General features: G+C 42.7%; 3 protein-coding genes across 3 annotated transcripts in view; 1 reads left to right on the top strand and 2 right to left on the bottom strand.

Moving 5' to 3' along the window:
* Positions 1 to 27,848, top strand: part of LOC110984303 (adhesion G protein-coupled receptor L3-like) — a 105,111-nt gene that overhangs the window by 7,721 nt on the left and 69,542 nt on the right. The window contains exons 3-4 of the mRNA XM_022244336.2: positions 17,325 to 17,361; positions 18,676 to 18,801. Coding sequence (XP_022100028.1) covers positions 17,325 to 17,361; positions 18,676 to 18,801 — 163 coding nt within the window. The remainder of the gene's footprint in view (positions 1 to 17,324; positions 17,362 to 18,675; positions 18,802 to 27,848) is intronic.
* Positions 18,815 to 22,806, bottom strand: LOC110984304 (uncharacterized). Its single transcript, XM_022244338.2, has 2 exons — positions 22,645 to 22,806; positions 18,815 to 22,156 (listed from the first exon to the last, which is right to left on the bottom strand). Exons 1-2 carry the CDS (start codon positions 22,654 to 22,656, stop codon positions 21,344 to 21,346), a joined length of 825 nt encoding a protein of 274 aa, XP_022100030.2. The 5' UTR covers positions 22,657 to 22,806; the 3' UTR covers positions 18,815 to 21,343.
* On the bottom strand, positions 24,161 to 26,404 carry LOC147797589 (uncharacterized). Its single transcript, XM_087142810.1, has 2 exons — positions 25,931 to 26,404; positions 24,161 to 25,476 (listed from the first exon to the last, which is right to left on the bottom strand). The coding sequence occupies exons 1-2, from the start codon at positions 25,940 to 25,942 to the stop codon at positions 24,658 to 24,660; spliced, it is 831 nt and encodes a 276-aa protein (XP_086998936.1). The 5' UTR covers positions 25,943 to 26,404; the 3' UTR covers positions 24,161 to 24,657.

Here is a 27,848-nt window from a genome sequence, read left to right as displayed (position 1 = left end):
AAAACAAACAACTCGTGCAGAGTACATTAATAATCATGACATAATGCTTGTACACAAAATGTTTAATGCCAAGATTATTATACGTAATCAGCTATAAATTACAATTTAAAAAAACTGGACAATCCATTTCCCGGGAGAAACTCTAGGTCTATTTGATTTAAATGAAATCTGTAAGGTGAATGTTCTTGTCGAGGTTGGAGCGACGTGTTTGGCGTTGGAAACCATCACCCGATTGTTAGCCTCCGACGCGCTGCGAGGTAATGGCTGCGCTATCCTGGGTGGAGGTCAGTAAACCGACGTGTGCGGAAATTACTCCTAGCCATCCAGTTAATTTCGCCTGGTAAATGCAGGATGAGACGGACCATTATAGTGAGGGATAAGTGACCAGCCGGGGGAGCGATACTGTCCTGCACTTGCCAATTCAATTATGGAAGCATAGACATGGAAACTAAAGCCAACCCTCCCAATTGGTTTATGTAAATGAAAGTCGAGTCGAATCTATACTCTGTTTTTTTTTTCTAGACGCTGCAGGAGCTGTGTTTTCTTCAGACACTTCTGAACATGAACGTATGTGTGCTGACAAGTGCATAGGTCTGTGTAGACTTAATTGGGTCAAAAGCATTTTTTTTTGTAGTAAAGTTTTTAAAAATCACGCGGATTTCAAGGGAGTAGGATGCAGTAGTCAAACGAAGGCCTTAAGACAAAGACAAAGGGAAAATAGAAGAAATTATTAGATGATGAACAACGTTTATACAACCCCGAAGTTTTTCTCTTCGAGCCCGCTCCCATATCCTGCGTAACCTTTTATGATCTATCCGGGGTTGAGGCTAAATTTTAGCCCACTTAAGGAAGAGAAATGGAATCACCATCAAATCATCTTCTGTCAATACCAGTTCATAACTAAAAACGACTTTTTTGGCGGGGGGGAGGGGAGCATGGCCCGCTTGTCCCCCACCCATCGTCCATTATGGCTGGTTACAAAACGTTTTGTTTACTTCTATTGACATGCAGCAGTTTCATTTCAACGCTGAATGAATACCTGCCTCTAGCCACCGCTTGATTGAATGTCATAATTGCAACTATGGGAGATGGAAAGTCACTTAGTAACCTCGCCACGCATTTTAATGTAATCAAGAACAAGGCAAGGCTATCCGGCACGAGGCAGAGTCGTGTCTGCGACCTTGGCGAATTTTCAGTAACTCTATTTTGCATTTCAGGGTACGTAGATCTAATGTGAGCACTGATTGTTTATTCTCAGGTAAGCTAGCTGTTCAAGGGCTCGCGCGAAAAGGAAGGATTTTGGAGGAGAAATGATCGAGGGATAACGATCAAGGGCAATTTTTGTGGAGAGAATGTGGCAAGAGTTGCCGATTAATGTCGACACATTTTGACAAAACAAATATGAATTGGAGAGGACATTAAAGTCTTAGTGTTTCGAATATTGCTTAACTATGTTTGGCTGTATACAGAGCGTCCTAGAGACCTCTTTCACTGATAAATTCATTATTATGCACGCATGCGCACAAATGGCCTAGGCGGCAAGGGCCATTGAAAATGTAGGGGTGCGATTTTGATAATTTTCTCTTAGGTTTTCTGGCTTTGTTCCGTTTTTCAACAGAAAATCCCATTAATTCGTTTTTCTATTGGCTTCTATCCCGCTTAATCCCAGCGCACAGGAAAAATCAGGATTGTAAAGTCTTTTTAGAGAGTAGATCAGAAACTAATAGCAAAACGATTCAATTGGATTTCCTGAAGAAAAAAAAACTGAAAAAGCCAAAACATCTGAGAGAAAATGATCCAAATCGCACCCCTGTACATTTTGTACATTTTCAATGGCCCTTGCCGCCATGGCCATTTGTGTGCATGCGTGCATAATTAGGAATCTATTAGTAAAAAGGACTGCTGGCCACAAATCTCCATTTTAATTAAGGGTCCAACTGAGAAACGTTAGAGTGCGTTTGTTATCAAGATAGCATTTGCAGTTGATAGCTGCTTTGTGAAACCGATGAAAGATTAGAAACCAGGTTTGGGGTGTTTACAGGATGCTTTAGGAGTGCCTCAGGCCTCACCTTAGGCTAGCTTATAATAAGCAGTAGATTAAGGCATCTGGCTGGTGGCTTTCGTGCGTACCGTGCCTGCATTTCCTGCTGCACAACCGAGTGAATTTTACTTGTAAAATGGCCGCAGAAAACCAACCTGCTTGTCAGACCAGGTTTGTGCGGAGGTGGGGCACGATGTGACGCCAAAGGTGACTTTTGCTGTAGAAACTTTCCGCGGTGACGTTGTGTGAGATATGAACGCCATTCTTTTGAAAAAAAAAAGAATCGGTAAATATTCTCCAAGGCGCATTTACGTTCTGTGTAGAGGAAAAGCATTTAGGTATCTGCACATGGTATCCTTCAAACTTGCTAATTTCATTCAATCCCAATACCATAAAATACCATCCCTATAAAATGTGGGCAGTAGACCCGGGCAAGGAGTATCGCTATGATGTTTCAGATCCAAGTCAAAGAAACGAATCAGATCTGTGGCTGGTACGTAGGCAGAAAAGTTTAATTTGTATTGACAGACAACGCGAATTCCTTTATACGTATATACTACAGGGAAGTTGAGTTGGACTCCCTTTAAGGGGGCATAACCTTTGTCTTAGGGCCTATGCAATTCTGAAGCCTGCATTCCTTAAGTTTCTGTTTTAGACTTACAACACCCATATTGTGTGTTTTTATCGGGCTGGTCACTAGACATGCCCAGTTCAGTCCACGGCTTTAATTCACAACATAGCTCCCATTTCATATCATTCCCTCGTCCGTGTCTACATAATCATCCGAAAAATCGAATGTTGTGTTTTTACGGAGGCGTGCAGCAGCCACGCTAATATGGTTTTTCCACCACTCGTTTGCACGATTTAGATATCTTGAGATAATGATCTCGATTTAAGGTACATCTTCTTGTTGTTGGGGCGATTTATGAAAGGGAACACGGTGTGTTTTAAAGTTATTCGGAAAAACAAGCAACTCGTTTTTCACTGAATCTTACGCTGTTTAATATAATCCAGTGGCTTTGTCGAAAAGCTTCGCTCGATGCGCAGTCATGCGCGGCAAATTCCACTGCCTATGCTCGAGTGCGCAAGGATGATGTTTCTTCTGTCTCGCTCACGACCCATGGCGTATCGAGTGCATTATTTATTCACGCAGTACAAATGGTCATGCTGGCAGGTTTCAACTTGCTTCGGTTGTCGCCATATGAACGTGGGGTTAGTGTCGCTAGAGACAAGAGTATGCAAGGGGCCTTGTACCGGTGTGAAAATGCTGCAGCAGAATTTTTTATTTATTTTTTTTTGCAAGTGCAGAATACTGCTTGGTGCTCCCTTATAAATTTTCAACACACCACATTTTCTCCAGAATGTTAGGCATGTTCCTGTGTTTAACCTGAATACTGAACCGCTGTGGCGACAATGCAATTCGAGTCGTCTCGCAACGATTAGTGGGCTATTTTTAGATTTTTATTTTTCAATTTATGTAACATTTCATTTATGAAACGAGGGCAGGCACAATTTACGGCCAGTTTTCGATTTTGTCCTAGTTTCGTGCGGGTTTAGGGTCAAAACATAGGCAACTCAAAGTTAGGTCCAGATGGACTGATCTTTTTGTTGCCTGCTATAACCCTGTCACCGAGTGCATTAGATTTATGGCAGCAGTTGGAATGATCTCAGATGTCGTTTTCAACATCCAAGTGCTTTTTGCGCTCATGGTCTCGCTGTCATGACCCATAAATTCGCTGGTCTCTCTTTGCGTTAGGCTTTGATTCGTGTCACTGCCACGCAAAGTGAAGTAATTTCCGACGGTTCGTATTGTCTTGACACGATGACATTTTGCACGAGCACGATTAAGGCAAAGTATTCCTCACACCTCGCTTTTTATAAACGTCCATTTCGGAAATTCCTTTTTTTTTTGTCGGAAGAGACCCGGCACTGGATGCCGACGAGACTGGAACGCGCTCGATACTTCATTTTGTTTATGATGCTACCATTTTTTTCCCGCCAACTTTCTCCCGATATTGGCAGGTGGCAACAGAAGCATCACAGTCGGGATATTATAAAGCGGAGAAAAGTTCAGGAATAAGGAATCTCGTCGCCAACAATCAGAATCTTCTTCCTTTTCACAGATTTCGGTGTCTGCTATATTAATCATTAATTACTAGTTCATAGTTAAAATCTCCATAATAGCCAAGAGCAGAATGGAAGAGATCTTTACGCAAATACATTGAAATTAAAGATAATCGGGTATATAAAATACAGAGAAGATATTTACAATAGAAAACTTCAATAAAAATATGGAATTAAGTTAAGACAGGCCAGCAAATGTTACTCATCACTATTCATATTATTCAGCAACTAAATCAGATATGGCATGGCAGTTTTCCTAAATCGTTCTGTTCTTCAGAAAATTGGTTTGAGTTTCGTAGCTGATATGTAGTTGAAATAGCAGGAGGAAGATATCTCTTCAACTCAGAAGTAAGTGTACACTTTCCAAACGACTCCACATTCTGTCATTCACAATCCGCATAGATGTGTGTGAAAAAAACAACTGAGAGACACTTATCGCACCAAACAGCGACTCACAGAATCGCTTCGATCGGTTATCCCAGCACAAACAGGTGCATCAGAACGGCAAGACGAAATGTTTACTTTTAAAAATTTGAAATGAACACAGCAAATCACGTTTCGTCTACTCCGTTTAACTCCATCCAGAAATCGTTCCTTATTTTTAAAAGGCAAAGAGGTATATTGCCTGTAACAGTAACAACTGCGTTTTGTTTCGTCAAAATGAAAACAGGGGAAAGCAGTGATCCAATAACCTATTTTGTCTTAGTCGTTATTTACCAAGCAGTCACGATCTGTGAAAATTAACACAGTAACTATCTCATCTCTAGTTATTACAGCATGACTCGGCGGGGATCTAAGCGGTAAAGACACTTGTACTTCGCTTGGTGAAAGCAGTCGTCAGGAATTAAATTTTAACAGGATACAGAGTAGCCGTTTTTGTTAAAAAAAACTGAAGCGTTTGGTATTACGGTAAAAGGGTGCGTGCGTTGATTAGATTTTTGTGATTACGGCATTTTGACAAGCATCATTAGTGTACCGAGCCATCGGACGGAACACGGGTATAGTCTATTCGATTTGTGTTCAATCCTGCTCATGCTTATTGAGTAACAACCAAAACACAACTCATCCATTAACATTTGAAAACCGGTTGGGCAAAATAATGGCGTCATAGCTACCATGCCCGGTTGCAAATTAATTTATAGAATGTAACAGCTCCATCGGTCTCAGAATGGATTCATAGCTTGTGGCACCCAAGACAGTCAGGCCATACACAACATAGTGAGCTGTACAGCGAACAATGATTATACGTAGATTGCGATCGCCATCGCCCTCGTCATCAACGATGACGACAGTGACAAGGACACTAACGACAACAACGACAACTACAACTAAAAAAGCAGCGTGGGATGTACTTGCCAACTCTTTAATAAAGTGTCGAACTGCCAGTTCAAGAAAGCTGAGAAAATAAAAGAAAATAAATCTGTAACAGAATCAATGTGTTCAACTAAGTACCCCCCCCCACACACAAACACACCGTGTTACATAATATTGGCCGTTGCAAAGGCGGTTGTTACATTAAATAACTGAACAAAGACTCCATCTTCTGAGAGATGCATTGTCCAAATAGGTGTTCATTATTTGCCAGGATGTGGCAGAAGATATCTGTACCAAAAAGCCAAAATGGAAGCCAAACGGACAACCGTTAGCCGAATTCATATTCTGACTTGAACCAAAACCCGGCATGAAAATCAAACTGACCACATCGGCTGAAATTAAAAATTAAAGGAGGGGTGAATATCAACAATAAGCTTGGCTCGGTAGCGATGGTCAATTAGCCGTAAAGCTTCAACCCTAAACCATGGCACGGTGGCATGCGTATGGTTCACAAGTAACGCCGTTCTAAGCCCGTCCATGTCGTCACTCCTCAAGCCTCAAGTGGCGGTGTCAGCGCCGTTATAATTAATGTCACTGCTGCACACGCCTGGAAGTTTCGATTCTACAAGCCTCTCGCCCTATAATTTGTCATCACCATGGCAAGCATGAAGCATTCAACTAATTTCCACGTGCTCGTGGCCCCCGCATCAATCTGGCTAGTATACGTACCCCACCCGGAGTCGTGCAGGCAGAGAGTGTCACTGATTAGTTTATGGGGCCACAGCGCGTAGCCACGTCGTCGTATTACAAACAATGAGGTCTCCTAAGCTGCGTTTTTGTGCCTCCAAAATCGCAACATGGTGCAATGAAATTTACTCATTTTTTGAGCGGCGTCAATGAGTATCCAGCATGCGATAGCTACATCATTTGTGGGTTAAAATACTACAGGCGTACGTTTAAAATAAATTGCTTCCACACAAAATGGCCTGCAAGGTTCCAGACAGAACAGCTCACTGCCATTATGATCGTGAGTTACCATCCCAATGAGAGATTTTGAGCGCATGAGCAATTTGGGCCTCCAAAGATGGTGCCTAACCCTCGCTCTCGACGCAACACGCAGTCAGTATGAATAATTATGGAGATCGGTGTGATTCGCCCATACACACACAGAGGCAATGGCGGCCTCTTGCACTTGGGTACGATCTTGTTGGGTAATGTTTGCTCCCACCATGCCTTGCACGTGTACAGCCATTGGCAATTTTCCAATTAATATATATCGAACTGCAGTCGATCCGTTCGACGCACAACGCAGTGCCTCTAATTCAAATTCATTTTTTAGAAGCCACATATCCCTTTTGGCCTACTCGAAAATGCATACTTGCAACGTGCAGGTATTTTTGGCGAAGCATGAGGCTTCAATGCTCCCTCTTTCCTTCAGGCATCCAAGTGACCCCAAAAATATTCGTATCTGAAAGCAGACATCTTATCAACATTAGGCGCGCGCACTGTAGAGGCTTGCTGCATTAAGCGCGTCGCATTGGGGCTCAAAAGTTACGCATTCAGTTTGAAGAGCCAATCAGCGTCATTTTCGCATTCTGCATTGCCTATTAAGTCATAAAGCTATAGTTTATTATACACATCCGTGACACGACCAAGGGTAATGAAAAAAACAGCCACGAATCCAGTCAGACGAGGCGAGCGTAGCCGAAATTCAACCTCGTCCCAGAGGGTTACTTTATTTTCAACTTCGTTTCCAATAATATACGGTAGCCCCTGGCATTCCCTGAACTTGTGTTATTCATTCTAACGTGTAACCTTTTTCGCAGAATATTTCGCTGTGACTTTTTACGTTTCTCCATTTCCCGTTCTTATGATATCAATAAGGGAAGGACAGTATTACTGGGACAGTTTTAAACAGGCTAGTCCGTTTACAACAAGAAGGGCTGGACCACGATAATGAACAAAGCCGAAGACGAGGTCCATTGTGGCGGCCGTCGTTCCACAACCCTCATTTTGTTCCCCGCGTTGACAAAAAATATGTACATGTATAGATCAGAGAATGAAAAACATCAGGGGTACGAGACAACGGGACTTCTAGCCTTTAACTCCAGTCGTTTTCCAAACTGCTTCTACCTATCGCCGCTTCTTCGACATAATTGCACGACTGATAAATCAAGCGGCCAGATGACGCTGTGATTTGTTCTCTGGCAGAAACCGCTTCAAGTACCGTCTAGAAAAGATTTGGGTCGGGAGTCATTCAGGCCGAGGTTCTTGCGGACGATTCAAGATAAGAATTGTCTCGCTAATCCAATTGTGGGCCTGTTTTCCGTCTCAGAGAAATGTGTTTTTCCTTCTTCCCTTTTATGGCGCTACTTCCCTCTTTGCGTTCTCAAGGCTGTGAGATTATAAAAAATATGAAAACAGTTATTCAGTACGTAGAGACAGGAGAACAAAGGGCTGTTAAATTTCCTCTCAGCAAATTGAGCAAGCCTTTCGTTCCGGCAGAATGCGAGCTGGAAAAAGGGACGTACGCGCTGAACGGTCAAGATATGGGACGGAGGGGTACCCCCTTACCTGTCCAATAGCTACACACATTCTCGGCTATTGTTACCTAACACATCTCCCCTAGGAGTCTGTAAAGAATTCCTGAGATTCCAATCAAACAATGACCAACACAAAGGCAGGGGGGGTTCTCTCCATCCTATATCTTGCTTCAAATGACCTGCCAATAGGACTACTTCGGCAACTATAAATAGAAGCCATCGCTGCGGTGGCACAACGCCCATGGGCAGGTGATCCTAGCGTTCCATTTCTCGTCGGCCAAATTGGTATCCTAATTAGGTTTATAGGTGCACGCATGACCCTGGTGCCACCACAGTAATGGCGCCCTCGTGGATTGTCTGTAGTACCGGGTACTCGTTGACGTCAGTGACGCCTGCAGAGCGAACGAGCATGAACATTAGCCTAAGAGGAAAATTGTAGGAGAACTGCTCGTGTTCCTGTAACATAAAGGAGATTTACGACCTCTTTCCTTTGGGGGGGCACATTTATCCACGGAAAGCAGGGACCAATATCTGACAAACTTAATAAAAAAAAAACAACATAAAAGCCTACGATAACTGCGCAACCAAATATCAACAATCAACTAACACAGTGGCTCCGCAATACCTTCCACCTCTCCTACTATCCTTCCTATAAGCCTTTTCCAGTCGGTTGTGGGAACGTTGCCTTGAAAATCTGATTAATAGTAATTTGACGGTAATATTATTTGATGGTAATGTTATTTCTGTAAACAGCGTACGTCAATGGACAGGTGTTTACGATTGCTTTTACACGTTGCAAGAATTCAGTTACTTCTGGTTATTGGCTACCCTGGCAACTAAAAGTAGCAAGCCACTATGGGGTGCGTAGCACCGCGCTCATGCGCAGGTGGCCTATACGCACCCGCGCTTTAAGGCACTTTTCCATAATAATGTTTGGTCCGCTCCGTATCCGCATCCGTTTTCCGCCCTGGACTACTATGCATGCAGTTCCGATAAATGCTATCTGCAGCTTGCGCATACTGAGTAGAAACGTTCTCAAACGCCTACGTGGAAACACTTCGGCCAGTAAGGCGTTGTAACTTGCTGAGATACGTACGACGGTCAAGTCGAAGGACTCACGCCTCGGTGTGGTACCAGTGTAGTGCTTCTACAACATGTTGGCGTATAGAGTACCGAAGTGTGACGTCACTGTGAACCAGAAAGTGCAGTGCAAACGAATGGAGTACGCGCGCGTGTTGGTTCACGCGCTGGTTCTCGCGCTAATGCCTTTTTCACACTAATTGTGCGCGTGACGTATTCACTTCGGTACTCTGTTTGCTTCACGGGTTACATCTCCGCAAAAAGTGACCGTTTTGGATAATGAATTGATGTTTAAAACGCCCCTCTCACCATGGGAGTATCAAAGTTATTTTAACAAAGTTGGGTTTTTTTGTGTGGGTTTTTTTTTTTTAATTTTTTTACGGAGGGAGCACTAATTAGCTTCAAATTAGGGGTCAACGTCAAACTATAAGCAAATGAGGAGTTTTTGTCGCCTCCCTTCTACGTTCTGTTGCTTCTTTCGCTTTTTATCGATATTTTCTGTTTTTCCTGAGTTATAGCCGAATTTTTACCAGGGGTAAGGGCCCCCTTTTTACCCTGCTCATAGCCTCTCTCCACGCCAAAGTCACATTTTGAAAAACGCTTGGCTTGCATGATGAACGTGTCCCTCCCTCCCCTATTCGGATTTATACCGGTAGCGCCCGTCACCAAAGGAGATGCATGCTACACGTTATCGCCACCACCGAGGTGGGAGCTTGCCAGAGCGAGTAACTTCGCGCAGCGAGTCTGAGGGAGGCGACATCCGGCGGCCCAGACCACCTGCGGCCCGAAAGCCATAAAAAATGTCTCTCCCGATCCATGGACGAGAGATGAATGTCAACTAAGCTAAAAACAACGTAGCGTGGCTTGGCGCTTGTGTTAAGATATCATGTCTGTAAGGCTGCGCCCGGGTGTTTCGAAGCTACAGTTTGGGAAGACACGTGTGCCTGCATGACGGGCGGGTTTTGATGGGGTCTGAGTTATTGCCGGGGTCACAAGCAGCAGTTGCCTTCCCCTTGCTTAGGGATTTGGATATACAGCATATGGGCGTTGCATTGTGGAGAGGGGCACTCCCTACCCCCAACTGGGGAAGAGAAAATTTGAAAGGTTACAAAAGAATAAGAAAAAGAAACCTAAACAAAATTTAAGAAACAAAAAAGAGGCAAGGAGACGCTGTAGGAAAACATCCTCAGAACTGACCCCATTCACTATTCAGTTTGTCCGTTTGGTGGTCATCAGTACATTCAGCCGCCCAAAAATCCTGATGGCGCGCCGATGATTTCTCACGTTCAATGACAAATGAAGTCTCTCTTCCTCTACGGTAATAAGTCCAACAGAGATCCATACAGAAGTATTGTTCTTCAAGTGGGCGCCTACAAAGAGCGTGTTGTCATATAATGTACTGGGCACTGACTCTCAAATAAATAATTTATAAATTATAAATATACATTTATAATTCAATGGTTTATGGGCGGCATTTGCAATGTCATTAAGACTTACTGTCCACTTAGATTATCCCCTTTACACTCAGTTTAATGCAATATTCAAGCTGAGCCGAAAAATTCATTTCCTGGATCCTTTAAATTTAGATAACACCGTTCGTCACTTCTTTTTATAAGGGTGTAAAATTTTCATTTCTACACTTCCTAAACTAAAACACAAACATTATTATGCTTGAAACGACGAAACAATAAAACGAACATTGTAAGTATTGAAACATCGTCTCCTTAAAATCATCAAAGTTTTGATTTTAGGCCTATATAGCCGGGAGTGGACATGACCCAGTTTTATTGTGCAGGTTAACAGTTAGCGGAAAAGTCAAGCTTACCACAGCAAATTTTTTTGCAAACCGTAAACACTGTTCACGGTGGTGCTGGGCGTGGATGCGCTTACGGTTGCACGCGTATAATAAAAGATTTTCACTGTATTTGTCACTACGTTAAGCTGATTTTCCCCCCCTCGAACGTAAGCATGCCTTTCGCCCTGCTTGCTGCTTACGGTCTCCATGAAATACACGGAGCCTCTGTTTATATATAAAATCGTGTGCTTAGCAGCGCTGTGTACTTGGGCCCAGATTTCATTGTTTTCTAAGCGGTTCCATGGTGAACCTGTTATGACGCGAGCAGGTAAACACCATTCTGCTATACAGTTTTCTAGACGCATACGCTCGACCTGTCCTTCAAACAGCCTGTGGGGCTCTTGGGCCTGACATAACTATGCACAATTAGCTTTGGCATTTTATTTCACAAAGAAATCCTCCAGATTAATCTTCTCAAGGGACGGCTTATGCATGGCGATATGCCCGTGTTTTTTTTTGTTTTTTTTTTTAGTGGGGGAGGGGTTAAGACTTATTACTGGTCGGCTGGGATCGAGGTGGAATAGATTGCCGCTGGTAGAATTTCTTTTGGTCAGTAATTGAATTTGGACGTGACTTCCCATGTCATATCCTACCTCTCGGCTTTGGCTGGCTCTGACAGGGATGGAGAATATCATAATAAATTTGAGCGCGGTTTGCTGAAAGAGGGTCGACTCGTCGGCGGACGTGAGGCGCAACGTGATGAGGGGCTTCGAGTTGCACTCTGAGAGCCAGATGGGATCTGTACTGCGCCGTCATGAATGCATATTCATGAAGTCCCTTATTCCGATTTTTTCCAGCCGTTCTTTGTAAGAAGTGAATGCAATGAACTGGTTTGCAGGCCGAGGAAATAATGATTGTATCTGTTTAAAGGGAAAAAAGATGATAAATAAACTCATCAGTTATTAAGAACACCGCATCTCCTTAACGAATCAGCAACATTTCGCCACCGTTTTCACGAAGAGACAAAGTGGCCCAAAATAATGATTTTTTTAATTTCTGGTTTTCTTGAACAACCAAGTAGGTTATGTGGTGCCTTCACCCTGGTGTAATCACTTTTCACAAAATCTGCTGTAATCAGCCGGTGCACGATGATCACCGTAGGGTAAAGCACAAGCAAACTGCATTTTCCGTTTTCACGAAGTTGACTACGGTAACGCGCTAGCTATAAAGTGCAAAACCACGGGCAAAACCCATTTTCCAGTTAAAGACAAAATTGACTCCTTTTCATAAATTATACAAATATGAAAATTATACACCTGGTACGCGCTATAGCAAACGTGTACTGTGCGTGCTGTTAACACGAACAGACACAAGTCACGCTAATTTTAGCATTTTCACAAACAGACAAAAGAGCTCGTTTACAAAATAAACAGATTTTATTGATTTCTTTAAATATTGTTTTGTAGTTTTGTATCATTTAAGATCCCTTCTTTTAAGTAGCATTGTTTAAGTCAAAGAAATGCTAAATACTGGGGAACTAAGCGTTTGAAAAAAAAGACACCAACTTCCAACGCGATTTCCTCGAACTATGAATTTTGCTCCCTGTGGAGGAATTTGTCTCTTCGTGAAAACGGTGACTATTTTATCAAAGTCCAAAGTTGAACTGCAACATAACACACGTGCAGGATCAAGCATGCATTGTTTGCATAATCTATTTCTTATTTTATGCAAGCCATCCAAAGAATATTTGTCGTACCTTACCTAAACACTGTAAAGGCTACGGAAGTCACACTGTCAGGACCCCCCCCCGATAGACCGGATAGCTATTGGTAAAGCGTTGGCAACGTATCACGGCACGTGAATCTGGAAGAATGCTGATGTGTACTTGAATGGTATTGATTTGACTCTTGTTGATGTTGACTCAATTTATAATAGAGCTATACATCATATTTCTTAACTCCTCCTCTTTGGTCTTTCTGTATAATACACTTATTCTTCCATACCTCGGCTACTGAAATATCGTCTGGGCACAGCCACGCAGTTGTAAGCTACAACCTTTATTTATCACTCAAAAACGGGCCCTCGGAATATGCACTCCCTCACATTCTCGTGCGCACACAGCACCCTGGTTGGCACAACTTCGCAACCCTTACTATCTTTGACATAAATAAACTTCAAACTGGTATCTTCATGTACAAAATTTCATTCCATCAAGCCCTCCCTCCGCCTTTACCTTATGTATAGAACCAATGAGGCTTAACGTAGCTATTCTGTCTGATCCTGGCGTAATCGATATTTCCCTTTCACTCGCACCTCTTGTCTGTCCAAAGGCTGTTTCCTATAAGCCCTGTCCCCACAGCCTCCATAACCCATTTACTCCATGATGTTTCTGCTGTTGGTTTCGTTGATTCGTGTTTTTACTAATCTATACATATCATTCAGTTTTTAATTATTTTCATGGAATTTGTTACTTTTTTGTGCCCCATTCTGCCTAGTCCCTTTTACGAGTATGGAAATAAATTTGAGTCGAATTGAATTAAACTGAATTTGAAAGGCTGCTTCTAGTCTTAGCAGTGCTATTACTGCTAACAGTTTGTTGACCTCTTGAGGAACCCGTTTGATTCCATAAAGGTTCTGTATAGCAGCAAGAGCTTTTGTTCCTAAGGGATACACACGAGTGGACCTTTTGTGCCATCCCTGCAGAACAAAAGCAGTTACCGGAAAGACGGCTGGCATACATTTCTGGTCCGCTGTGGTTAATCGTTTTTATTTTTTGTGACGATTCAGAATGAATTTATCAGACTGTACTACGCACGTATTGAGCCATTTTGCTACCTGTATAGTACAGATAATGAATCTGCATTACAATACAATCGTGACACATGAATAATTGCCTGTGACCGTCCATTGTAATGTAGAGTATTTCTGTCTCATGTGGAGCAGAACCGACGTGCGTTCGTACAAACAATTCTTAATATTCATAGCCTCACCGTGGAATAACCGTCATTATCCGCAAGGCGCATGCAATGGGCCATGTATTCGTGACTCATCAGGATAAAGTTTTCCACGGTTGGTTAGTAGGTTATTTTAAGCCTATTGCCACTATTACCAAAGCAAATGGAGTGCGTTCGATTATCTTCCCTGAACACACCTGGGTTACACCAAGGGAAGCCTAGAAATGAGCCTAATCGAAAGCTGCGCATGCGGTGTTTTCACCTAAGGGTGCACCACTAAAAATAAATTCCCATAGACAGCAGTGATAAATCCCCATACTTCACAAATATTTTAAAAATGCTCACAACTCTCACAGGTGTTCAGGCTGCACAGAAAAATGATGTTCCACATGTCCTCTTTCATTTTCCTCTCAATTTTCGGGGGGTTGACCAATGAATTTTTGAGAAATTTTTACCAGAAGCAGACCACCCCTAAAATGCAGAAAATGTCCCTGTCCAGAAAAGTAGCAGTTTCGAAAAACTCTCCCTCGGCAAAATGGCTCAAATAGTGCCACTTTCAAACCCGATTGCATCCAAATTGCTCAGAATTGGAAGCCCTGAGTCCGGCCTCATATTTCTTCAATTTCTCAGTTCCATGGCTCTCAGGACCCTCTAATATAGAATACTTTGAGTGTATAACTTTTATTAATGAGCTCGGCGGACACATTTCTGACCTAAATACGAGGGTGCACCCCTAAGCATTCTGGGAAAACGTTCGCCGCCATATTTAGTCAAAGCACAGTCTGTAGATGTCCGTGACGTCGATATACACTCAAGCAGCCACCAGAGAACTGCTCGCGAATTTGGCCAATGGTGGCTGACACCATAGGGCAGGCACGAAGATCACGTGACGGCTAAACGAACTCTGTCGTAAGATCGACTTATACGTGTAAGCTAAACGAACGTTATAATTTGAAATGTGCCCAGTCACATCATACTGGCGTTAACTCCTTTAATCTATACACAGTGGTGTGTATTTGTTTGTTGTTACATGAATAGGAGGCTCGATACCTTGGCCAGACCATCAGTTGCTCTCAAACGCCTGATTCGGGTCGCACTATTGTCTCGTCCAGATGTTCGTGATTGCATTTCCTTGCCATCACCCTGTGTTTATCTCTGCCATATCCCGCCAGACAGAGACAAGCGACCCCCGCGCGGCTCTCCAAGGTTATATTAAACCCGGTCGCTAGGCAACGGAGGGAAAACATCCCCTAGGCGCACACTCCCAGCTGTTTTTGTCCATCGGGCTCTTGCGACGGGGAGCGGGCGAACATACATCAATTACTCGTCTACGCCTGGAATCACTCCTTGCCGTTTGAAATGGAGACCACCCCCCCACAAATGAAAACAATGGCGTGTACCACGGGAATATGCATTAAGAGGCATCCTTGTTCTCCCTAGCAACGGTGACTGTGACAGCACCGCTGCTTGGAGACTTCACGTTCACGAGGGTCCTCGCGTGTCGTCTGATAAAATTTTTCTCGTGTATAGGCCATAATTTTTGTCGATATTCCCTGACATCGGTTGAGGCGTTGAGACGGTCATTTCGCCCTGTTTGAGTTTGCACTTGTCGAGGGCATTTGCCGCTATTGTGTACTTCTGTGTTTGCATTTTTCCCGGCATCGTTGCCAGCGAGCTGTCAACTTATCAACAGTCGCCATATTACTGTTTTCGTCTGCATCGATCGTGTACGCCTCATAGGTACGCTTGGCTTCATCTCAACCTTTTTTTCCATTTTCTAATGCCGTGACCAGGCTCACGATCGTTGGTTTTGCGGGCTTTTTGATATTATAACGAAATTCATTTTTCTTCAAATTAGAAAAAAGGACATGATTCTAAGGTCCTGTTTCATGGCTTCAGCTCTCGCTGAAATTTTCCTCATTACAAGGCTTCAAGTTATAGTATGTCATTGTGGTTTCAAGAGCAGAGAAGAATTCTGTCCTGTTGTGTGCCCCACGTTCACCTATTTTTTTAAGACATCATGTACAGTTTGTCCACAGCATCACCAAATGAGTCAACATTTTCCGATCCGAGAACCAGACTATTGTTACCCTCAAGTCATGGACAGCAGAGGGCGCGCTTCACATTGTGGGGGGGGCAAATTCATTCCCAGGGTGTTCACTTAGTGATGCGCTTTCACAATTACATATACCTGCTTTCTCATCGCAGTATTGGATCATTTGCATATCTAGATTTTGTATTACGCCTACGTATGCTGATGAGGAATGACCTTGCGTCCTGCATTGCTTTCAATCAGTGTTTTGTTTTTAATATGCAGTGACTGGTACTGTGAAAAAGGTCAATTCTTGGAGGCCTGAAGGAGCCGAAAGCACGATTCTCAAGTTCTTGGTTCTTCTTAGTCTTTGGAAAAAGGCTTCAGTTTCTCAGATCCTTCTACGAAGGTTCAGAAACTCTGGCTCCCGAACTAGATTGTCTACAACAGAAAACATCAAACTGGCTCATACCCTCACGAGGGCAGAATTTGGAAACTTCTCGTTTGATCCCGAAAAAGATGACGCCAAAATCGCACGTGTAAAACTGTCACTTTCATAACTTAATTAAAGATGCAGTGTTCTCTCTAGCTACAAATGACACAACATGAGGAAATTGTTTTCGTGTCATCCCATCCCCTAAGGGTCCAGACCAGTAAATAAGTTGCCATAGACAACAGTGATAAATATACCCACTTCAAAACGAAATCAGGAAAATACAAGTTTCACAGGTGTTTAGGACACATATCAAATTAAATCTCATTTCCTCATCTTTCATTTTCCTTTCCATTTTCAGTGGCTTCACCGATGACCTTTGAAGATATTTCTCTCCAGAGAAAATCACCCCTCAAAACAGTCAGGAGGCCCATCGCCATTTTGGAAAATGATGCCTACACTCCATGGCAAACTAGAGCAATTTGGAGGGCTCCGTTTGGTCCGATACTTTCAGAAATACAAACCGACAGTCCTGCGCCTGCATTTCATCCACCTTTTTTTTAACAAACCACCCAGTCCACGTGCCACAACAGGCTCTAATAGAAGAGAATGTTACAGCCTGCAAATTGTGATAGGGCCCACGCAGGCAATTTTGGAGTAGTATTTACTGGCCTGCAACCCTAAGAGGCATCATTACAGCGCCCTCAAGAGGTTGGCATTTTGCCACCCCGTTCCCAGGGTGAACACACTTTTTCACATTCTGCATGCATTTTTGTCCGTACTGTCCTCTCACATCACACATCATCTCTGGTGGAAACTGTTATGCTGGACTGTCAACCACATACAGAACGGAGCGGTTTTCACTAGCCGACAAAAAAGCTGTTTGACCGCGCCATGTCCTGTATCCCACAATCCCAGCGACTTAGTGACAGAGCGTAAGGACTCCAATGATCTTTAGCAGTGGATTTACTAAATTATTCGCTTCTGTTGTTTGGATTTTTTTAACAGATGCGCATGATTCTTCTCAAGCCAGCGTGGTTCATCGGTAAGTGTTGCATGATTGTCATGATATTCTATTTGTGTAGTGATGTTTCCTGTAATTTGAGACCTCTGTATTCCCTTTAGCCGGTAAAGTCGAGGTGTTGATGACACCCATGCAGCGCATTGTGATTTTCCATTTGGAACGAAGAAAGCTTGGTTTGAATTTCCAACTTTCACGCTTTCTCAAAGTTCAAATCCCTTTTCCCCAGAAGACAGTTACAGCAAAGATGTAACAACAGCGTAGCATTATTTCTTTACTGTTACGGATAAATTCCCATAGATTTGATTTTGGTTGAGGATGTGGATTTGGCTAACAACTCGCCATGTGATCTCCGAACGTCTCCTGGTGTAAATCACAATCGATCCCTTATCGAATCTTTTCATTCAGCGTGAATCATAGTGGAGAAAATGTCCCTTATAATCTATACAAAATAATTTCATCGGATCCACGCGGGGAGGTTGGCAGGTACCCGGGGCAATTATGGTTGGGTTTATAATGTAAAGAGAAAGGGGTAATTTTTAGACTTCTTTTTATTCCTTCCTATCACCCTCACTGTGAGAAATTTCCATATTTGCCCCTCCCACCCCCCCCCGATAAAAAATAAAATTGGTCCCTGATCTGCCCGTACATCAGTATAGCCCAATGTTGTTATTTTAATTCGCCCATACGAGGCCAAGAATTTTAGCTCACGAATTGGTCTGAAAAGTAAAGGGGTCAAGGGGTGTAATAGTTCCATGGGATTTGATCAGTCGCGTTAATAACAGTGAATTTCATGGAGTTGCCACCCGATCCGACAACCCCCCGCTACTTATAAGTGAGGCCTGTGCAGCAAAATAGCCTGCAATAACTGCTATGCTAATATATTATCGCATGATGCAATTCAATGGCACACTTATAAGTGAGGCTAGTCAGCGTCAAGAGCATTTGCAAGCAGAAGGCTCTAACAAGCCTGACTGAAAAGTTTGCCTACTGTATTGCATCATACGACTCTGGCGGAGGTGGAATAACAAGCCTTCTAGCAAAGCCATATCTGAACGCTCATTTGACGAGGGCGGCAAACAAAGTTGCCCAAATTATCCTCTGACTTCCCTCGTGGGTACTTTTGGCTTCCAATTTTGTCAAATACTACCCGACGAAGTATCCAACAATCGCGGCAGTACTATTTGAGCCCCCACCTACAGCCGCGTACCGGCTGAGGTAGAAGTTTCCCAGGGCAATCTCCACGGTTTTCTCTTAAAAGCAGCAGTGTGCCCCGAGACATGCGGTAGAAATTTATTCACACCAATGTTGCCATGTTTTCTTTCTCCTCTCTGACAGTTTTATTTCAAACCCTTCTGGAAGTGAATTGTGTAACGTGCCCCGTCGAGCTGCTTGAAGGCCTGACATGGCCTGAGTCTGACGCAGGCCGGAACATCTCCGTGCAGTGCGCCCCTGGTCAACCAGGTAAGAGAAGTCAGATTTATAGTTTCACAGATTCTTAAGGTACATCTTCCTTTCTGAGTGGTTTCCATGTGATTGAAGGTTCGCCGTTTATCGGCAACATTGGTATAAATGTCATAAAATGGGCCTGTCGCGTCAAGCAAATAAAAAACACAAAACAAAAACATACCCATAAATGAATTATTGAAAATTGCCCACAGCTGTATTTACAAGGATTGGGTTACCTCCCTGGTATGTAAAAAGCAATAAAAAAAGCACGTGCTTGTTTTTTGTTCTAGATTTTTTCCCAAAGCACGTGATGAATTGTACAATACTCGTAAAGACCCATGAGATGACAATGCTTATGGGTCAGTAGGCATGCTGTAAACATCCTTCACCTTTCCTCGCTTAGGGAATTGATCACTTCAAATGTAATCTTTTAAACAATGCACCATGCACGTCTAAAGTGAAAAGGGGTCATCACCTGTAGCTCTAGAGGTTGTTCATTAATTTCTCTATGCAAATGTTGTTGCGGAAACTTAAAATGTCTCGAATATATCGAAAGCAAATGTTTCGGTTTGAATCTTACCCCCTGGTTCCAAAGCACGGGATTATACACACGACTAAATTCCATGAAGACTACGCAAGCTCATAAAAGGTTTAAATAAAAAATACAGCAATACCTAAAATAACACCCGTGTAACAAAAGCATACGTCTTAGATCTCACGGCAAGATTACCAACACTTCCAAGTTATGACGGAAGATACAGAACTCAGTACAGTTGAAATGGAAGTCACCATCAATCAGAGAGTTTACTGTTTTCGACCAAAATCCCTATCGGGAAACTTCTGACAGTCTGAGAAAAGGCAGTGTATATAAGGACACCGTGTGTCTTCTGCGATTCCTTGTTCAAACTTGGATTGACAAAATGTCTTAATCCAATATAACTCACATTCAAAACTTGGCAAAAAATTACTTAAAAAGACTTTCAACAGAAAAAAATCCAATCTATTCAACGTGGTTAAAATAAAAATCTTTATACAGAAATTACTTCGCAAAATCTATGGCGTTATTATCCACACAAGATGAATGTGATTCTCACTGTGTTCACGTTCGTGCGTAAAGCAGTACGAAAGGCCAATGTGCCTACAAATGGTCTAACTTTTCCATCAGTTCTCTCCCTAGAATTACTGTGCCGCAAATTGAAAAGGGCCGTTTAAGAATTACTCATGCATAATATGGCGCACGAGGGTTACCGAAGCGTCACATCGCACTAGAGTGTGGAATTCCGACACTTTGCCGTTATGAGTTAATTAATGCAAACAGAACAATATTGATTTCGTGCAAAACAAAATACATCCATTCCTCATCTGTCTTAACCACGCTCTCTGTCCCTTCCACCACGTCTGTGGTGTACGTTATTTGACTCGGATCATAAACCCCGATGGAGGAATAAACACACAAACACTGCCCCAGTTAACCGTCCGCAATCTCCGATTTACAACGCCCATCGAGTCCCCGCTGACCAGTGCTAGGACCACTGACTTACGGAATGGTAATCGTAGCCTTGACGGTTTCATGAACATAACATAATTTGTCTCGTATGTTGAGACTTGTAATGGAACGTTTCCCCATGGGATCGGTAAAGCCTATGAAAGCCATGGAAAAGCATTACTTTATCTAATTTGATTTTTTGCTTTTAAAATGTGACGTGTAGTGAATAAAGTGAGATGGCCTCAGGCGATTTTTTTGTTCGGGTAGGGTTTTTGGATGACGTTTTTTGATAGAAACTATAACACCGTGCTCACAGGGCCTACAGGCTTGAATTTTCCACAGTCAGCACCGAGTCACCCCAGAACTATAAAGAAGTCAGCCTGAAATGCTCAAACATTTCTCCTTCTCGGCTTGATTTTAATTCCTGCGTCAAACTATTTATTTTGGCAGTTCTAAGAAGTCAGAACAAAGAAAGATAGGCCCATGTCATGGCCTCCATCCCCATGAGTAACTTAATGTACATTTAAAACTGTCTTGAAATTGTTTTCATCAGAAGAGTTACACTGGCAGGGTATATCCTTTTTGTGACTAGAAGAAATAAATGGACTTGAATTTGTGTAGAGGAAAACACGAAGATCATATTGAGAGCACTTCGTTAACAGGGTCCAGGGGTCTGCTACCGTAGGGCAGCTAGGCCTTGAAAAAATGTTTCAGTCACAGAAGGATTGGGCCTCGCTGAGGCATATTTTCCACGCTAGCGCACAAGTAGATGCTGAAATGCCTGTACTTTAAACCACGTGCAAAAAATTCTTCCTTTCAATTTTTGTTAAAATGATTTCCTTTATTTCCGACAGCAAATGCCGACATTGTGTCATTTGAATCTTCTACAGTACTAAATACCACAAGAATGGATTGAATCGAAAGGTGGTCTTTTAGTTCCAGTTGAAAGCTATACACGCTGTCACAATTCAAATCAGAACAATTATGCTATAAACGGTTGTTTCCCCGGACTGTATTGAAACGTAAACAAAAGTACAGAAGTGATGTAAGTGGTTGGATTATATAAGATGGTCATATGGCTTGGATGAGAAATCCGGAAAAGGACGAGTATGAGCAGCAGAAGATACGTTGTCCACTCCCCAAAATGAGGCTAACGGTGTCCCCATTGACCAGTGTGGTGACAAGGGCATTGCTAGACTGATGGTAGTAGCCCGGATGGCTGTCATGAACTCGAATGACGCCACTACCGTTCACTACAAGATTCGCATCTGGCCGTGGCCCATCGTCAAGGCTCATGACGGTCACGCTGAAGAAATAAACACCTGCTACAGAGCAGGTAAATACTCCTGTCTCTGAATCATACGCGTCTCCAACGTTCGTTCGGACGTTGTCAAAGATGACAGTACCGCCAGAATTACCTGTGAAATGACTGCTCAAATAAACGGTGAAAGCGACGGCAGAGGGCGGTGTTGGGGTGACGTAGGTCGATTCTCCGGGCTCACCCTTTCCACCGTTTTCCCCCTTCTCGCCGTTGGGACCGGTAGGTCCCAGCTTCCCTGGCTGGCCAATGAGTCCTTCAACCCCTGGCTCTCCCTGGTCCCCCTTTTGACCGAGATCGCCAGTGTCTCCCTTAGGTCCAGGGAGACCCAATCCGGGCTCACCTCTTGGGCCTATTGACCCCGGCTGGCCATTTTGGCCTGGAACGCCAGGAATTCCCGGTTGACCGGCAGGTCCTGCTGGACCCTGGAAGCAAACGTTGCAGCACGATCCTTTAGATGATGGTGGTGATATCTCAGAATCACTAGCTTCTGCAGAGCATGGATGGGAGACAGCCCGCAACAGAAGATGCATAGACATGAGTAGAGCAATAAACCTCACTCCCACCTGTGCAATTAAAAAATACTGCAATATTTACCACAGTATGGTTTAAGTTGAAGCAGGAAAGTGAGACCTGAGCTTAATTCTGTAAAGCAAAACAAACATTGCAGAAATGTGCAGATAAACAGATGAAGAATGAACACGTTGTTTCATAGTTCCACCTTCAGGCTCAAAATTGATATCTGGACACACGAACCGACCCGATCTTTTGTACGACAAAACATAAAGCTTCGAAAACATTACTGTTGGGGATATCAGTCAATCATGTAAACTAACCTGAAATCTTGCTGTGCTCCATGGTGCATAAAACAACGACACAACAGTGGTCAATTTGTGGAGGCATGGCCTTCTCTTTTTCAGACTTCGTTGGACCGAGCTGGATTTTGATTTCAACTAAATACCTAGGCCTACATGTATGTCTATATCAAGGCTTTTGCTTTTGTGAATTTCACAGTTTCATATTTTTGTTCTATTTTGCTTGCTTTTAAACTTACCTGGAATGCCATTTCGACGTCAGAACTGCTCTTAAGTCACAATTTTCAGACCGAAAGTAGGAAGTGTAGTCCAAAGAGATGATTGTTCTGAACGCAGCAACGCAAAGAAAATGCATTAAACGATCAGATGTTGCATGAATGGCAACTGGTATTAACGGATTAAAATGTATTCTCCGTCTGAATCCATGGGCTTAATAACTACAAAAACCTGGTCACCGACAATGATGCCACTAGTTCAGCTGACCAATGAAAATGTGGAAAAATGGCATCATCCACGCTATTGACCATTGAAATCTCAACAAAATGACATCACTTCCACGCGTTTATTTCATACTCATTCCTAATTCATTGACAGTGACAATTCCTTTTGTAATGCTGCTTGCAAAGGGATACACCCTCCTCGTTTGTCTTAGCCAATGGCAAGCGTTAAACAAAAGTTGCTGGGTTGGTAATTGTTGTGCATTTTTCTACGGACAATGCAAAAACTTGTGGCTGTTAAACCTTTGTTAAAAATAAAAAAGTTTAAGTGGATAGTTGAATACAGCTAAAAGGAAGCATTATAATTTGCAAGAGAGTAAGATAAAACATTGATTTAATTCGGTAATATTTTTACATAGAGCAAAAAGACTTGCAAGATAGACTGACGTCACAACTGTTTCATTTTATTGTTCGTTCATAATGTTCTCAGTTACAATTTATGTCTGTGCTCTTAGCATCAATCGGAATAATATTGTGTTACCTTCTTTGGTTTAATTTAGGACATGAATATATTGTCATAAATCCCAAACGCTGTACACAAGGCCAACAAACTGAGAGACTGCCAAAATGATCAAGAAATCACTCCAGTAAGAATTCTTGCAAAAAAGGAGGAGCTTTAATTGACAAGGGAGATGCCATTGTCGGCTTGGTTCGAATTGCTACTTCAAACTGTTTATTTTATGCAGTGCGAGTAAATCAGGTCAACATAATTACCGATACAGAAAACAGCGACCAGGTGAAGTCCCCGATCCACACAATTCACAAGCGACTTTAACATACACGAAGTACTTGTACAAAAAATATTTTCATCTGGAGATGCATCGACTGACAGGGTTATGACCTCTACGTGACTGGATGAAACAAATGCTGGCCTGCTTGAATTCGTGCGATTATTTGTAGGCACTTGGATACAGAATGTGAAGTTCAAGAGGTTTATCGTGTACAATCTGTAAGGTGCCGTCAAAATGGAATGCCGTGAGTAAGGCCGCGTCCGAATCACTTGGCTACTGCCGGAAATTACGGACAAGTCTATGGCACTGGCCGCGGCCAGTTCCCATTAAGTAGTGTGTAAATTTCGACCGTAGCCAGGTGATTCGGACGCGGCCTAAGTTAGACAAATCCAACTGAAACGTCTATACCACAAGTATTGCTTAGTCAAAAGGGATGTCAAACACTTTTGACAGACCTTTGGAGTTTGCTGTCCAGAGATAAATCCAAACACCATCAGAACACTAAGACTCAACTTTCCAACACAATGTCCATCTTTTCTATAAATTTTAATCTTTCCGGGATTTTACAATTGAGTAGCATTATTCCATTGTGTGTTTTTTATGTTCGACTACAGAGTCTTTTTAAAAAAATAGTTCAAAGAAATGTGACTTCGACCTTCTCATCGCATTGGATACATTTTGAAGGTAACTTTGGGGCATTTTACACAAATCGTCAAAACTTCCATCAGACCAAAATTACAGTTGATGGCTTTTCCTTGTACATGTATAGGTTACGATGGTACAAAACTGTATGGAAGCAAACGCAAAATGGTTGGGCTGTGTAGCACGTGAATCCAAAACTGATATCCAACCTGTCACCGTCACACTTGAGTAACCTTTACAACTGCATTTATGACAAAGTGTCTGAAATTCGGTATTTGTAAACTACAAAAGTGTTTAAAGGAGTATGTAACTTTTACTTCCAATATTCATTCCCTTCCGCTGTGTCTACTGATGACGTGTACCTTGGTTCGCAATGGGTTCATTACATGGCTTGGATCAGAAATCCAGAAAAAGAAGAATACTGGCAGCAGTGTATACTTTGTCCACCATCACGCAGATTAACAAGGCGAACTGTGTCCCCGCTGGCTAGTACGAGGACCGCTGAATTACTGGACTGGTGATGGTAGCCGGAATGGCCGTCGTGAACCTTAAAAATGTCTGCACCGTTCTTTCTCAAGCTTGCATACACTGTCACTCTGGAGTTCAAGCTCAAAAGAGTCACGCTGAAAAAATAAACACCCGCCATGGAGCAGGTGAATGTTCCCGTTTCAGGATTGTAAGCGCCTCCACTGTTCGTTTGGACATTGTCGAAGATGACAACATCACCAGAAGTACCTGTGAAATGACCGCTCAAACGAGCACTGAAAGCGACGGCAGAGGGCGGTGTTGGGATGGCGTAGGTCGATTCTCCAGACTCACCCTTTCCACCCTTCTCCCCCTTCTCGCCGTTGGGACCGGTTGGTCCCAGCTTCCCTGGCTGGCCAATGAGTCCTTGAACCCCCGGCTCTCCCTGGTCCCCCTTCTGACCGCGATCACCAGTATCTCCCTTGGGTCCAGGGAGACCCAAGCCGGGCTCACCTCTTTGACCTATTGAGCCCGGCTGGCCATTTTGGCCTGGAACGCCTGGAATTCCCGGCTGGCCGGCTGCTCCTGCTGGACCCTGGAAACAAGCGCCGCAGCACGATCCTTTGGACGATATTTGTGACATGTCAGTATTGCTGGGTTGTGCAATACAGGGATGATGGTAGGCGTGCAACAGCAGATGCGCACACGCGAGTAGAACAATAAATCTCAATCTTACCTGTGAGTTACAAATGAATACTGCAATCATGTTTCAAGCAAGTAATAGAGGTTAAGGTTAAGTTTAATTCTTTTAATGGATACTGTGGGAAGTTTCAATTACTTGTGATACGAAGAATTTCTACAGTTGTACCAAATGTTACATCAAGACTCAGAATATACATTTTTCTTTAGTCGGGAATAATCTATAGCAGTCTGGCAAACGTACTCACTCAAAATATTTGCGCATCAAGCTCAACTTGAAAACATGCAGTACGCTATGGGGCCAGAAACAACGATGTGTTGGCACTTAACTCTCATCAGTAGGTGTCGTTGTTTTACCAGGAGTGAAGGTTTTGATTTTTAGACGAATATTATTATTTTTGTTTTTGGGGGCTTTTTTGTGCAAAACGAATATAATTATTTTTGTTTTGGGGTTTTTTTTGTGCAAAATACTAGTCTTTGTCAAAACTTACCTGGAATGTCATTTCGACGTCACATCTGCGCTTACAATTTTCAGACCCCTTGCAAAACGACGGATGTTTGACTGAAGGCGATCACGCAGAGCAAATGAATGAAGCAATCTGATCTTGGATAGAGAGCAACTGGTTTTCATGGAACCGACTGAATTGTACGCCTAAATCCCTGGACTTAAAAACCTCAAAGACCCAGTCACCGAAAATGATGCCTCAAGTATAGGTGACCAATCACAGTGTTGAAATGGTACCAACGATGCAAATTTTGTTGAATGTCAGAATTGTCAACCAATGAATTCACAACTAAAGGACATCACTTATTACATTTGCTACAGGGATTCCCATTGCACCCAAACAGTTTGTTTTGTAATCACGTTTGTATCAAGGTACACCCTATTCGTTACTCTAAGCCAATCGGAAGGTTTGAACAAGAATCATGTGACTTGTCATTTCTGGTAATTCTGTAGAGGCAATGAAAGAAAACTGAGCTTTAGAAAGTGTTTGGCAAAACCACCTGATCCGGCTACCCACCGCTACTTATAAGTGAGGCCTGTGCAGTAAAACAGCCATGCAATAACTGTGACGCTAATATATTAACGTATGATGCAACACAGCAGGCAAACGTTTAAGTTTTCCTACTGTGTTGCATCATACGATAATGTAAGCATCACAGTTCTTGCAGGCCATTTCACTGCACAGGCGTCACTTATAAGTAGCGGTGGGTAGTCGGATCGGGTGGCAAAACAATGAAGTATGGTTCACAAGTTTAGACCTGTAGTCGAACACAATTAAGTGGGAATATCTTTTAAACAGGAGCAAAGTACAGAGTGAATTCAAACCAGTAACATACTTTGGTTTACGTGAAACGACCAGAAATGCCCTTGGCAGATGGTTATCATATTTTTCTCCCAATATGGTTCAGTGCACAATTTTTTGTTAATGCTCTTATCGGCATGCCTAAATAAAATCGGGTGGTGGCTTTAGTTGTATGTAGTAAACGTATAACATGAAGAGTCCTCTGAATAATCGCTTGTTGGTGTTGTTTGGAAATTAAATGCAAACCCCAAAACACCTGTATATGGAGCAAACAAAACAAGAATTAGCCATTTTAATCACCGAGTCACTTCAAGAATATTCCATGTAGGAAGTCAGTTTAAATGTCCAATGGAGTTGCCATTCACGATTTGGTTCGAGTTCTTACATCAAACTATGAAGTCAAGAGGGAGGTAAAACACAAGTTTTCTCCCCTTGGGGTGTTCCTTCTGGAGTTACATTAAACGACCAGAAAAACATTCGCAATAAATTTGCCAAATTACAGTGTGTTATACTAACATATAGCCTTGAACTGTGGCTGTGTGTTTTCAAGAATACCGATATGCTGATACCGCTTGAATTGTTATATTAATCGTCAGAACTTAAATAAGAACCAACAAGGATGCGTTTTTGTCCTTCTAGGTTGTACCTGTACAAAACAACACGGAAGCGATGCCAAATGGTTGAACTGTAAATTACGCAAAACATATTGTGCGCCATAAGTATTCTACTGTCTTGTTAATGTAATTTAACGCTTTGATTACATACAGCAAACAGTCTGATCCTGGAAGAGAGCAAACAGTGTTAATGGAGCCAACTGAACTGTACGACCAAACCCTCAGTTTTGAAAAGTCAAAAGCCGGTCACCGATGTCCCCAGGTATAGCTGACCAGTGACTGTAGTGTTTGGCAACAGAATCTGATTAGCAAATTGTTGAAATGTTGAATGTCGAAATCACATCTAAATGACACCCCTTTGTACACTTAACTTATCCTCATTTCACCCTACATTGACGGTTTGTTTTGATATTTTAGTTGCATCTACATAAAGATACACCCTCTTCGCTAATCTCAGCCAGTTGGAGAGTTTGAGCAAGAATCGTGTG

This window comes from Acanthaster planci, linkage group LG10, assembly GCF_054643075.1.
Source record: "Acanthaster planci isolate LZ-2023a linkage group LG10, COTS_SCS, whole genome shotgun sequence".
In the NCBI taxonomy this organism is placed as follows: Eukaryota; Metazoa; Echinodermata; class Asteroidea; order Valvatida; family Acanthasteridae; genus Acanthaster; species Acanthaster planci.
Note: the sequence above shows the minus strand (reverse complement) of the source record. Positions and strands in the feature narration are given on the sequence as shown.